The sequence below is a fragment of the Rhagoletis pomonella genome, unplaced genomic scaffold (assembly GCF_013731165.1).
Source record: "Rhagoletis pomonella isolate Grant_MI unplaced genomic scaffold, Rhpom_1.0 Rhpom_scaffold_00003, whole genome shotgun sequence".
NCBI classification, from domain to species: domain Eukaryota; kingdom Metazoa; phylum Arthropoda; class Insecta; order Diptera; family Tephritidae; genus Rhagoletis; species Rhagoletis pomonella.
Window position 1 is genome coordinate 87668249 of NW_023458557.1, and position 15321 is coordinate 87683569.

General features: G+C 32.8%; 1 protein-coding gene across 6 annotated transcripts in view; it reads left to right on the forward strand.

The window, feature by feature from the left end:
* Positions 1–15321, forward strand: part of LOC118735725 — a 189109-nt gene that overhangs the window by 150924 nt on the left and 22864 nt on the right. For all 6 annotated transcript variants that reach the window (XM_036465656.1, XM_036465655.1, XM_036465657.1 and 3 more), the window contains 3 exons: positions 2577–2756; positions 11102–11241; positions 11464–11671. In XM_036465656.1, the coding sequence (XP_036321549.1) occupies positions 2577–2756; positions 11102–11241; positions 11464–11671 (528 nt within the window). The remainder of the gene's footprint in view (positions 1–2576; positions 2757–11101; positions 11242–11463; positions 11672–15321) is intronic.

Genomic DNA, 15321 nt, shown 5'->3' on the forward strand with positions numbered 1-15321 from the left:
AATACTAATGCATGAAAATCCTAACCTCAAAAAAATCACCCGTTATAAATATGTAAATAATATATACATAGTTGCAAACATGCGTTCGACTTTGGGCTTACACCGTGTCTACATTTGATAGACGTTGTTGCCTTGTAGTTATTATGGCTGGTTGACATTGCTGCACCATTGTTGTTGCCGATGTTTTGCGTTCAGCGCGCGCGCTCTGTCATTTTCATGTTAGCATGCGATTTTATTGCGTGTCAACATGCAGAATGGCTGCATTATTTTTCCTGCTCCCTTTAAAACCATTTCTTTTTTTTCGTGTTTTTTTTTTTTGCAAAGCTTTCCTTTGTTTTTGGAGCCTCAACTAGCGTCACTAAAGTAATACCACCGCTGTTGTTTTACTGAATGTTGTTGCTGCTTCAGTAATTGTTATGGTTGTTACTGCGGTGGCGCTTTGGCTGCTACCACCGTCATGTCTGTCCTGCCATGATTCGTCGTAGCCGTCGTCGTCGTCATTACTGTTGTCCTGCTGCAGCGTAACAAATGAGCGGATTTTGTTGTTCCTGTCGGTATGGTTGTCATCAGCAACGTAGTTATGGTTGTTGCTGTTGTTGTCATATTACTGTTATTGTCTTTTGACTGCTAACGCTGTTGGTGGCATTTCATTGTATGTTGTTGATATTTTTGGCACTGCTGCTTCTTCATACTTTAACGCCATTTAACCCTTTGCAACCAACATGCGTGCCGTGCTATATGTTTTGTTTGTGCAACAAAAGACTGGCAACCACCAAAAAATATGTAAATAGTCAGCGCAAAGGAATTCTCGGATAGTAATACATACATATGTGTATGGCGGTAATGTTTGTTTGCGGGTGTTGCATGACACGGCATATCGCCTTGTTAAAGCATACATAGTATGTACACTGCTTTCCGGCAGCTTACACAAAGGAAATGAACAAAATGAAAGTTCATGTTGTGGCTTAAATATAAAAGTTAAATACTTGAAAACTTGTACGAATATCACTTTGTTTAAAAAAAATTTAATATGATTTACTTGAGATGTCGTTTTCAAGTTTTAAATGCGCCAAAATCGCATATTTTGATGCAAGCTTAAGAAATAATTACAAATAACTTGAAAAAGCCTTTGTGCAAGTATATAGTGTTTTAAATTACATTACCAAAAAATAAAAAAAAATTTCCCTTTTTGGGAAATTTTCTTTCTTGCTCTTTTGATTGCCTCTTCGACTAAAAAAGTAAAACTTAGAACTTAAGTAATATGTTTAGTTACGAAAAAAGTTTTTTTAGGTAGGAAAATGTGTATGCAAGCTTTAGTAATAATTAATAATAACCTGCAAAAGCCTATGTTCAATAATACCGTGTTTTTAAGTTATCTAAAAAAATAATACAAAAAATCCCATTTTGGGAAATTGTCTTTTTTGCACTTTTTGCTTGAAAAAGTAAAATTGAGACACTAGGTATATTTTAGGTTAAAAAAAATCCATAAGTAGGGAAATTCTTGCATTACCTTTAGTAATAGCTATTAATAAGTTGAAAAAACTTTAAATTAATAATCTTGTATTTTTACTAATAAATAAAAATTTCCCATCTTGGGAAATATTCTTACATGCACTTTTTGGTTTATTTTCGATTGAAAAATTAAAATTGAAACACCTGAGTTATATTTTAAGTTAAGAAAAATATGTATCTCTAAAAAGGAAAACAGCATAAAAATCCTTATTGAATACTCGTCGCTTTTAGATGATTTTCTGTCGAAAAACTGGCTCCGTGTTATTTCGTCATGCACAATTTTAGCTCACTTATCTTTGAGGCTTCTTATTGAACCCGACAAATAATATAAAAACAGCTCTATTGATTTGGCATTTTGCCTTTACATAAATAATACTTCGTTTTTACTTTCATACAAATCCCTTAGTCATTTAAAAACATACACTCCCACCCACCCAAAGCCAACCCGCATCAGTACTTCGGTTTTGTGGCGCAACCATAAAAGTGTTCCAACGAAAAATACCCGCTAAACTATCAATTTTAAATACGCAGAAATTTAAGTAATTTAATACGGTTTATGAAAAATCATCCCCAGCTGCAAATATCTACAGAAGACGCACATTCACACTCTCTCCTTAATGTACGCACATACCAACATAGTAGAGAGTAAGAAAACTTTATCCTCCCTAGAAGTATAACAATCAGTTGTTTGTCTTCGTCAGCGAGGCGTCAGTTGTACTTGCACATACATACATACATACACATGTACATATGAGTGTTGAGCACATGTCTCAATGTCTACTCCATAGTATTACGCGCTTAGCCCAAACCTCCAAAGACGCAATACTATAAACTATGGCTAAACTGTGGTTATTCGACAATTGCTAGTTGGGTGGTTTACATATGCGCCTAAGTTTATATCACACCATATCTTATACTGACGTTTGTATATACATACATATGTACCTATTTATTTGTTAATTTTCTCTTTTAAATCTGAACACCCGCATGTATTAAATTTAACTGTAAATCTGTATTTTCGCTTGTGTTGAATATATATATATTTTTTTTCATTTCTCTTGCAGAGGGTATCGTATCATATAGCATACCGAAAGGCGTGCAACGTGGCATGGAAGTGGATTTGTCAGACAAGACTTATGATGGTTATGAGCAAGGTGATCGTTATGTTGATGGATTGGGTCAGCTGGTGGATGGTCAAAAGGGCAAGGATAATTTTCGTACTGACATACATGGATATGGCAAAGGTGAGTGGGTAAATTGGGATTAGAAAATGGTAGTAAGTTTTGTTTGATATGAAGTTTCAAAAACGGTAATAATTCTATAGGGCGGGGAGCAGTAGAATGAAATGAAGTAATACGATGAAATTAGTTCAGAAGGCTGCGCTCGTAGTGGTAGTAGTTGTCTGCTCTAAGGCCCCAAGCCATGGGTATAAACATATGTATAGTGCAAAATTTTAAACGCATAGTAGGCTTTCTCTCTTTTACCCAACGCTTTCAGACCAGAATAGACTGCATACTAGCAAAATCCGAAATCTGCTGGCCATCTAAGTTTTTTCCTCCATCAAAATCCAATTCAAATTGAAGGCATGAAGTCGGAGCAGAAGATCCTTACATATGCAATATTTAAAGGAAGATCCTTACATATGCAATATTTAAAGAGTGTTTTCTAGAACAGGGGTGCTCAACAAATTTAATTGCAAAAAATATTTCAAACCCGAAACTAACAAATCAATAATACAAGTATAGAGCTGAGCCAATGCGAGCTAACGCGAGGCAGCAGTGAATGAATGCCGATCGATTTTTATCCGTGAATATTTTGTGTATTGTGCTTCCACGAATTCCGAATTCTTTAATATTTCGATTTTGATGGTAACATAAGTATACATATTAGAATTACCCTTTTTAGGTAATTTTTATTTTATTAGTTTTCTTGTGTTTTATTCAAATTTTTAATAAATACTCGTATGTAAGAATTCAGTTTGCTTTATACAATGAAAAAATTTTGGAAGAATTCCTTTTTGGGAAGGTTTTTACCGCTCACTTTCGGGTATTGTTCGGTTTAAAATGTTAATAGCCGTTAAAAAACGCAAAATTTTATTAATAACAAGTCACTTTTAAAAATTTCCCTTTCTTGGAAATTTTTATTTTTTCTTCGTTTGTTAATTTTTTAATCAAGATTTAAAAATTCAGCTTTCCTTTTACAATAAATCGTTATTTTTTTGGAAATATTGTTTAATGGGAAATTTTTTTGTTCTCGCTTTCGGATGTTTTTTGTTTAAAACGTTAGTATTTGCTATGAACCACTACACTATAGTTAGTGTAAGTCACTTTAAAAATTTCCTCCTTTTGGGAAATTTTTAGTTTTTAATAACCTTTTGTTGCCATATAAATATATGCACTGTTTCCCTAAAATTTAACCTGATTAAAGTAAAAGCACGCCAAATGTAAATAAATTGCTTTGGAACTCGCTAGCTACAAACTTAGCAAGCAATAAAGCATATTCGTACACACAAACATGCCCAGTATTAAGAATTTACTTAAGAACTTGCTTTTTACCTTGAATTGAACGCAATCTCACTTTCTTGGTAGTTCCATCTATGTCGAAAACTTTTCTGCATCCCGACAACCTTCACTCAAAATTCAAATTAACTTAATTCAAGTGCATAAAAGCTGAAATACTTGGCTAGAGTATAAATGAAATTGAACAAAGTTTGATGAAAACTGCTTACCTTAACCCAAATGTAATGAAAGCAACACCAGCAAATCAAATCGCACAAATGCCAAATAAGCAACTACTAGACGAGTATTATAAATGGTGGCAATAAGAAGAAAAAAAAACTGCTGATGCACAGTATTTCTTAAAAGATTTATATTTATGTACTACATATACATATGTATGTATAAATTCTGCCAACACAACGCGCACATTTCACTTTTGCGTACAAAGTTTGTGAATTTCTTTGTGTATATGTATGTATGCGTGTTTGTATGTTTGAGTGTTTGCCATATAAGAAACTCTGAAGGTTGCAGAAAATTAAAATGATATTTCGTTTAGCCAAAAGCAGTTGAATGCAAATCAATGGTGGCAGACGGTAGACGGAAGAAGGACCTAAAGCTCGTATATACACAATCATAAAATAATCTTATATTTACACGTACACATATATACATAGGTACATACACATTTATGTACTTCATTAAAACTGATTAGTATCAAATAATTACAAAAGTTTACCATAAGTTTAATGGAACTTTTTCGTGTCCATTTGCAATTCTTCGCTTCCTTTGTCAAATTTGTATTTACGAGTATGTATGGCTGTGTGTATATCGAGGGGTCTACAAAAATAAAATTGCACACATCCAGCCTCATACTAGGCACTTTATAATAGAGAAATGCCGGAAATGATGTATAGCTGTGGCAGTTAACCCGCCATTGACTGCCATTTGTTTTGTTTATAATATTTAGAAGGCATTAAATCGAAACGTATGAGCCACTAGAGAAGTGAACTCAGTTAAGTGAAGCAGCTACGATAAACTTTGTTTGGAAAATTTGTGTCCTTTGCTAATTCATAGCGTGTGGCGTGAGACGAGTCGAGAGCGCTAGAGAGTGAAAGGGGTGGATACCAAATTAAAAACTTTCGCCAAACAAATAAATAATTTCCTCATCAATGAACAAAATAAATAAAAATATATATATTTTTTAAGCAGCTGTAAGCATAATAAATACGAGCCAAGGGAAATTTGAAAGCTAGTGAAACTTATGCAAGTATTTGTTTTGCTAGAAGTTTACAGAAATGAAGAAGCAGTAAAAAATTAATACGACATGGCAATTGTAAATATGTACACATGTACGATGCATATTTGATAATTTATGGCAACACTGGCATTCAATTGCAGTCAAACAACAACAAAAAGCAAACAGCAAGCCATAACCTTACAAAAACACCAATAAAACGTTAAATAAACTACCATGCCACACACACACACTCACTCTATCTATCTCACTCCCACCAACTGCACACCCCATCACTCCAATGGCTTGCTGCGCGCCAAAAGTTTGACTCTTCCGCCAATGCGTGTATCCGGTCTCCCCACACCATGTTTTTTGCAACACCATTCCGGCAGTCGGTGCGTTGTTTGGCTTCCGTTTGCCTTCAGACAACAAACAAATGCGCACAAGCGGAGAGTCAGCCGTCGCCAAAGCCGCATAAAAAGCTGAAATTCTTGGTCGTTTAAAACTTCAACTATTTCGAAATACCTACTGTTCAATCCTACAAGCATACATATACGCGTACATAGTACATTTGCAAATACAGACATACAAATGAATAAAATTCGTTGGCCAGTCGCCAATAATCGAAATTATTGAAAACTTTACATTTTAAGTAGAAAAGTTTCTCATTACTGTAGTAGCTAAAGGAGGTGGGCGGTCATTTTGCACTGTACGCTGTAACTTATACATACATACATAAGTATGTACATATGTATTAAAATAAACACATAGCAAACACATTCATAGCCATCGTCGTTCTGGTCGTTGGCTCCAACAACTTCATTCCTTATTGCCAATAATAATGGCGGAATGTGCGACAGCGGCTGTTAGTTTACCGTGCAGACTTACGCGCAAGCAGACAGACAGGCAATAATACTACTTTGCTTACAGCTGTGTGTACAAATTGAGACGACGGCTGTCGGACTACACACGCATACATACTTAGTATCTACAGGCAGTCGAGCAAACTCATAAACTGTGCTCATTTGATTGCTGCGCCGATTTTGCAGGCTGGCATCGGTTAGGAGAACGGAACGCAGCTTTGTAGAGAAAATAATCGTAGGAGTGGTGAAGTCAGTTGTCTGCTTAAATAAACTTCACTGATTTCCTGCATAACTATAATGCAAATAGATATGTTTACATTAATAATAGGGATCGGTGAGATACTAGGAATTTTTGAAAATAGCATTTAAGAAGAAAAAGAATTTGAAGTGAATTTCCTTTTGAAAAATAGACAAATTTTCATAAAAGGTACTGATACGTCTAATTCAAAACGAAATTTATATACGGGCCGATTTCATAATAAAATTAAAGAATATTTTAAAATTTAAAGTATGCTTTATTTTGCTGATCGATGTCATAAAGCTACTTTGAATATAAAGGTGCCCTTTGGTTAAATACCCAAAATGAAAATTTAAGTGACAAAGGTCCCGTTTGTAAGAAAAAAAATAGGTATGTCATTTTCGTAGTTATAATTACATATTTGTGCAATTTTGCCAAGATCAGCATTGCCAACTATATTTCCATTTAAATTAACCTTTTGTTATTATTCAATTAAAAACACTTCTTGTTTAAAGTACATCTAAATGACACTTTAACTTCCCTTTTAGGGAATTTTTAACTCGCATTCATAAACAAGATTAAATTTTAAGGTATTAAAATATGTTTTGTTTTGTTGTATTTTTAGACTTTAGAAAAAAATTCCCTTTTAGGAAATTTGTGAAAACTAGAAAAAATTATGAAGAAACTAAAAGGAAACTTTTGCAAAAGGAACATTAAGTGTTTCATTATGAAATCAACTAAGTTAAAAAAATTTCCCTTTTAGGAAATGTTTAATTCGCATTCATAAACAAGATTAAGTTGTAAGTTATTAAAATATGTGAAAACTAGAAAAAATTGTGAAGAAAGTATCTGATGGAGTAAAATAGGAGGACAAAATCTTAGTACAAGACTTGTCCAAAATATGTGTGGATAATGTTCTTGGTATTCTCTTTCTTCTTAACCAGAGACGGGATTTTGTTAATTTCGAGACGCTAGGAAATCGCGTTGATTTTAGTGACAAATCGGTACTTTTATATGGAAGAAAACGCCTAGCAGCGTCAGCATAAAATATTATTAAAAATCGACGCCATTATCTGTCGTCTGGAAATTTGCCCGAAAATTTACTGGGCTAGAGAACTGCATAGCTAATGTATTTCTAAAAATTATGCATAAAAGGTTTACAATTTTTGGGTGTAATGGTTAAATTTTGTTAAATTTTTATAATTTTTTTACGAAGTTCGAAATGTAGATTTATGTGGCGCTGGTTATGTATTGTGCTGGACTTTTATAAAAAAAATTATAAACATTAAACAAACAAAAGAAAGATAGCCAAAAGTGGTCAAAATGTCACTTAGCTTAATCAGCTGACCAAGGGTGTATCCCCTTATTAGGCGAGTGGAAAATGTATATGTTAAAAACTACAAATATTCTTTCTTTGTGACTCAAAGGGCAAGCATTTCAATAAAAACAAGCTTTCAGATTTTCTAAGACAGTAAATGTTATAATGTTATATTGAAGCATATCTGTAACTAGCAAGCTTCAGGAAAATTGTGTAGCCAAAATATAAATAAATTTCTTAAATTAAATTCCCCAAAGTAAAATACAACATAAAATTACAAGAAATTTTTAATATACTGAAAATTAGAAAAAACCCTCCTTTCATTACCTTTTGAAAGAGCGTGATGCCCATTCAAGCAAACTAAAATTGCGCATATTAAAAAAAAATCCTTTTGTGGGAAATTTTTATTTTTGATTGTAAACGATTTTAAGAAAGAGCTTTTATCATTTCTTGAACTTCTAAACAGTTTGCAGCTATTTCAAAAATTTCCCTTTTTTGGGAAATTTAAAAAAAAGTAAAAAAAATAAAACTTTGTACATTTGGTTGTCTTAATTGCAATTCATAAGTTAATTCCAATATTTTTTTAAACCTGCAAGTAAGTTTAAAATTAACACATCAAATAAAATCAACTCAGTAAACAGTTAAAGTACATAGATAACCACATTCCGCCTTAATCGCGTACAATGAATCAAAGAATCTTCAGAAAGCAAATATTCTTTCAACCCCCCCGTCTCACAAGTTTGCGCGCATGATTTGTCCAGTTTTATGCGACAACAATCAATACGAACTTGTTATTATGTCTACCGGAAAGCTAAATGCCAATTCAACTATGCGGCGGCTGTCGGTGACAAATTTCGTACAAAAGAAACTCCGATAAGAGGGGCTGTACAAAGCCGCATGGAACACACACATCCTGTGGCATGCGGCAATCAGTTATGAAGATATCGCTCAATACCTTACTTCTCTATTGATTTTCAATAAGTCGAGACGTTATTAGTTAGGTACATACATACATATTTTTGTTGTTTCTTTTCGCTTTGTTTATGTACTTTTATTTGGCGCGTCAAGACGCGTCTGTCAATTATTTGAATTCGTTTCGTATTTCGAGCAGCGAGATATTATTGTTGTAGTGCCACGAGCATTTTTTTGTTTATTTTTGTTTGCCAGCAAGCAGAATTTGTCAGTTTAGTTTCCCAAAAAAAAAAGAAAGTTTTGTGACTTTGCTGCAAGTACGCATCGACTGTTGATTTTTTGGAGTGGGCGGTTGGTATATAAAATATTTCCTACTTACATTTTGGGTTTCTTCCATGCGACAGCCAGCGAGTTGTTATTGTTTCATGCAAGTAGCCGATCCGAGCAATTTAGTTAGCTATGCTTGCAGGAGTTTGAGGGTGTGCTGATTTTGGGGCGCGTATTTTTTGCCGCCCCCTCGTGTTTGTTTGCAAGTCAGTATTGCATGACTTTTGTACACAATGACATTCCTCTACAATAAAGCCACTATATACTACTATGCATTTTCATATTTCTTCATCATTTTGCTACAATATTTTCAGCTTCGTTTCGTCGTCATGTTTACTTTTCGTGAATGCAGGGGTTGTGGGCTCGTTATTATTATGCCTTGACATGTATAAGTATGCAACGTAGTTATTTACATTACTTTTTGTTATTATTTTCTCTTTCCAAAAATATTCCTCCTTCCCTTTTGTCTATGGTAAGCTTGCTTTGTTAGGAAAGCAAATGAGTTACCTACTTTGTCTGCAAATAATTTAAGTAAAGTCTCACTACAGTTTTACACTGTCGTCGTACAAAAATTTGTGCGCCTAACTATATGCAACATACACACATATACATACAATACTTAGCAATTGGGTGGTACGCGCTTCGTAACCCTGCAAAAAATTGGACTAATCCGAGATGACTCCGGGAGCAATCGCAAAGGAGCATGCGACTAATACCACTTTTGATCTCTTTATATGGAATGAACTGTTCGCTTTTGTTCGAGCATGTCCTATGAAGAGACTAATTGTTCACCTTTATACCCGAATGGGTATAAAAAGCGACTAGTCACTTTTAAAAAATAAAAATAAAAATTTGCGCCAGCTGAGATTCGAACTGGGGTGCTCAGTTTTGTTAGGCGGATAGTCTCTCTGTGTGCCAACGCCGCACATGAAATTTCATTGACTAAGTGCGTACATATCATTAAATCATTAATAGTACCCGTGAGAGATGAGTTGGGGACTAATTGATCTCCAATTATACCCATAAGGCATGAGTCGAGACTAATTGACCTCCATTAGTACCCGTATGAGACTAGTTGCGACTAATTAAAGCCCAATTGTACCCGATTGAGAGTAATCTCGGAATACTCTCTTTAGAGATTAGTCGCACAATTTTTTGCAGGGAAAAGTAAAAGGTTTAAATGTCGTGACGCACTCGTTTAGTTACAGCCTTTCTTGCCTCCTCTTGCGCTTTAGGTGTGTGTGTGTGTAATTTACCACCCCAGCTTGACTTCCAAAAAAAAACTTCATTTATTGTCGTTTGACAGTTTGTTACTGACTTTGTTTGCTCCAGTTGTTTTGCGCTGGTGGAGAGGGGGCCGTGCAGGGAGAAAAGCAAATTATTTTTAGCTAAATATGTACTCTACAGCACTTTGCCTTCGCTCCTCGCTTGTTCTGTGTACTTTATCGTTTATTTGTTTTTGTTTTGAATTTTACGATGCGTCTAATGAGCAAGCAAGCAACGATGCGTAACACAGGTGTGCTAAGTGATTGCAGAGCGCCGGGTAGGGAGGAGCGGGGTTGCAATGGCAGTGGCATTTCTTACCATAATATTTAACATGTGCTGGAATTTATGAATTCATTGAAAGTCATTGCCGCAAGCGGGTGGGGTGGGTGTGCGTTGTCATTTAATGTGGAATATTTTTGAACTCCTTTCGTTTTACATACAATAAAGTAAATAAAAAAAAAACGAGTTTCCATGGTGAAATCACTTCGAGGTCAACGAATTTTTATGCAAGAAGGGAAGTACTAGGTAGTAGAAAAATAAAGCCGTCCTACATAGTTTTACAAGCGACAGTTTCGACAAAATGCTTAAAAAGCTAAAGGAAATGAAATGTATTAATGTGCAAAATTGTTTAATGATGTTGCGTATACGCAGCGGCGCACACTAGCAGGGAGCACAAAAGTTTGATTTTTAATTTCGTCTATTTTTTTTTTTTAGAAATAGTTAAATTTATAAACGTAAGTTTTTAAAAGGAAATAATTTTCCAAAAAGCATTGAAAAATATGCTTTACAATGAAGCCTTCACTACCGAAAGTTTACAACCACCAGCTGAGGTGTAAATAGAACTAATTAAGGCAATAAACTGAATCAGTTTAGAGTGCAACTATTGAAAATGTATGTTCGTAGTTTACAAATATCTGCGTTTTATATTTCCAGGTTATGAATGGATTGGCTGGCGTAATGATACACCCGATTTGAGTGGCAAACCGGTTGAAATTATTTTCGAATTCGATACAGTGCGAAATTTTAGTGCAATTATTTTGCACACGAATAATATGTTCACCAAAGATGTGCAGGTGAGTCGTGTGCCTTTATATGTTTTAAAAAGCAAAAAAATAAAAAATATATAAGTTCGAGAAGTATTTGCGAAACACTTGACTTGAACTCCTCAAGCCAACACACTTCTCTGATTGGCAAAAAAGTTAATTCTATCCTTCTTATGTTTAAATTATGAAAAAGTACATACTTTTTATTAAATTTAATACCTTTTTTATTTCTCTTTTAATTTGAACAAAAAGGTATTCGTGCGCGCCAAAGTCTTCTTCAGTATTGGTGGACGACATTTCTCCGGTGAACCGGTGCAATTTTCATACATGCCAGACACCATAATGGATCACGCGCGAGATGTCACCATTAAATTGCATCATCGCGTTGGTAGATATTTGAAAATCAATTTATATTTTGCCGTGAAATGGATTATGCTGTCGGAGATTTCATTTGTATCGGGTAAGTGAATGAAGAAATGTTTATTTATTTAAATGAAATTAATAAAATAGAATTATTTTGTAATAAATTACATAGAATAAAATAAAGTGAAATAAAATAAAATACAATAAAAAATAAGTAAATTAAATTTAACTCAAATAAAACAAAATCAAATTTAACTGAAATAAGTTAAACGTTAAAAAAATACAATTTAAAAAATAATAATAATTAAAATTTTAAAAATTATAATAAATTGAAAAAAAATTAAATAGGAATAAATTAAACAAAATAGAATAAATTAAAAAGAATAAATTGAACTTAATTAAATATATAAAATTAAAAAAATAAATAAATAAAATATAATAAAATTAAATCAAAATGAAATAAATTGTTATAAAATATGTAATATAAAAATTTAATCCAATAAAATAAATTAAAATAAAATATAAAATTAACAATAAAAAGTAAATAGAATAAAAATAAAATTTAAATATAACAAAAAAGAAATAAAACCTTATAGAGCACAATACAATTAAAATACAGTCAAATAAGATAAATAAAGACTAAAGTCAACTAAAATAAAGTAAGGTAACGAAATAAAATTAAAATAGCGAAAAAAGTCATAAAAAAGTCCCTCTTCATAGTAAAACCGGAATTAGAAATTTTGAACATACTTTTGGTATAGCGTACCATGTCGTCGTCTACATACTTTGACCGGACTAATTGTGAAAAAAATTATTTTCTGGGAAACTATTGTTTCGAATCCTTTTCATTCTTTGCGATATACCAATTTTACATACAATTGGATTTTCATCTTCTCAGAAACTGGCTCGCGTCTTCAACCTCTTCAGTATCGCAATCATATGGAGACTTGTCACCTTGAAAGATTTTCACATTGACCATGCGAAAACCGAAAATGATTTTGTAGTCGCCTTTGACAGAGCCTAAAGAAAATGATCTAAAATGGTCTTCTGATTTCTGCAGCTTCTTTCGTCTATATACGGGGAAATCTAACTCCCTAATATTTTAATTACATTTTTTAGTACAAAGTGTGGAAAAAGTCGCTATTTTGAGGAAAATCTATTCTCCTGTTCCAGTAATTAAATTTTACATAGTAAAAACTAGTTGAAAACAATTTTAGGGTTCGCCCTAAACAAAAAAAGTCACAAGAAATATTTTAAATGGTATAAAAAAAAATTCGCCAAAATTAAAATTTTTTGTTTTGAGTTTTTAAAAAATTTCTAATATGCGATTTTGTAGATCCGAAAAAAAATCAAATGTTTAAGGAAAAGTGCACCAAAATTAATTTTTTTTAAGTTTTTAGAAAAAGTATAGGTATGCTGTTTTATAGACCATGAAATTTTAGTATAATAAATTGCAAGTAGCAAGGAGCTCGCGGTGATTGTTTATATATTTTTCGCTAATTTTTCGAGCACATCTGCGTGTTGTGTAGTTTATGTTCTCAGTACCAGGTTGACCGAGCTTTGCCCGGAGTGCATATACTTTTTAAAATTTTCAAGATTTGGATAGCTTTAAAAAAATATTTTGGAAGAAAAATGGATTTCGATACCTATTAAGTAAATTTCTTACTCCAAAATTTAGGTGGTAACCCTATTCCAAAATACGCTAAAATGAGTGGTACATATCTTGAGCGTATATGTACTGTGTATACATAAAAAAATGCTGATTGAAATTAACAAAATAAAAATTTTTATTACATAGAAGCGTGGCAACCCTGATGGAAAATATTTTTTTACAAAAGTTCTGAGCAACACCTTTCATTTGATATCCATATTGCGAATTTTTAGATAAATTGCGTAGAATCGAAAATAAGTGGCAACCTTACACTATTATAATAAGGGATACAATTTTGCATATAGGGAAAGCATTGTTTAAGAACCTTCTCTTGGTACCCATGAATAGTAATATTTACCTTTTTTCAAAAATAAACAAAATTAAATAAATATGCGATTCAAAATAGGTGGCAACCCTATTAAAATATTTTTGAATTAGGTATCTTTAAAATACCTTCCATTTGGTGCCCATATTATGATGTTTTAATTAATTCGTAACTTATTTCGGATAGGTGGCAACCTTATACGAGTCTTCTCGGAGATAATGCCTATTCATATAATCTTAAAATCTAAAACATTATCCGTGTACAAATTTTCATCAAAATCGTTAGAGCCGTTTCCGAGAACCCTATGGATATGTATATATGTATATACTAGAGTGGCCACAATATACTAGAAAATTTTTAAAGATGGTAGCATCGATGAGCGTCGGGCTGAAAAAGTTTCTATTTTACGTAAACAAAGTACTTGAAAAATTTGGAACATCTCCGGAAATAATTGATGGACCCAAAAGTTGGTTAAAGTTGATCGAAGCAAATCGTACTGAAGTTGATTTTGTTTTGTTTCTATATAGAAAATATTCAGAAATAATATACACTTATGATACATGACAACACCGCACGACACATGTAACTCTGCATAAAAATCAAAAATCCGCAGTGTACATATTTATGTAAATAGCTAATAAGTCCCCGTAACATTTCGAACGCTTACTGCTTTCTGCAGATAATCTGGTCCTGAATCGTACCACTCTACAACAGTTGCGTTAAAACAATCGACACTCTCAATTCAATGAAACAAAACCTTAGTTCATGTTACAAAAATGGCTAGGCTAATTTATATATATGTACATATACAAGAATTGCTCGTTTAATGTAATAAGATTATATCTATATATTTAGAAAAAAAAAATCGAACGAAAGCGAAATTTCAAAATTTCATGATCTAAATGTAAAACTGCATACTCAAAACTTTTTCTAGGGAATAAAAAAAAAGCAAATTTTCATGAAATTTTTTTTAAACCTTTCAAATTTTTTTTTTAAATTTTTTTTCTCGTTTTGGAGGAACCCAACAAATGTTTCCAACTAGTTTTTATTATGTAACATTTATTAGTAGGAACGGGAGAATCCATTTTTTCAAAATTGCTACTTTTTTTGCACTTTTCACAAAAAATTTAATACACAAAAAAAATTCAAAAAATCAAAAAATAATGAAATTGAGTAAAAAATTAAGGCTCCAGTGATTTGTTAACACAAAATGCCAATTTTGAACCACTGTGGGATGGTGGCTTGCATACCGACATATACTTATGTACGTATGTAGTATATGTATGGTTTACTAATACCTTTCGCGATTGCAAAGAATATGAAGCTTTTCTCAGAATCCATTACGCTATGAGAACTCCCTAAGAGAAAATTTGATAATTTCATAATTTAAGGCCCATCACTACGGATACTCAGGGTTATTGATCGAAATATTTTAAGCGGACTTCAAAAAATTACCAGAATAAAATTTTTCTTATTTTTTTATGAATAAATGTTAAGCTCGAAATATGTTACAGTTGCACGTTTTCCAAAGTAAAAAAAAAAACAAACATCGAAGAAGTAACTTAAAACTCTTAAAAGCTTTTGCGAATCGAAATACAAATTTCGCTGCAGCTTGTTGCATCAACACAGCCAAAAGTCACTGACAAATTTTTCCAATCACCTTACAATATTTCCCACAATTTCCCGTAAGCGGCATGCATGCAAATAACGAATGCTGCTTTCCAGAAAAAGAAAAACATGCATAAATGCATACATGCGTACATACATACAT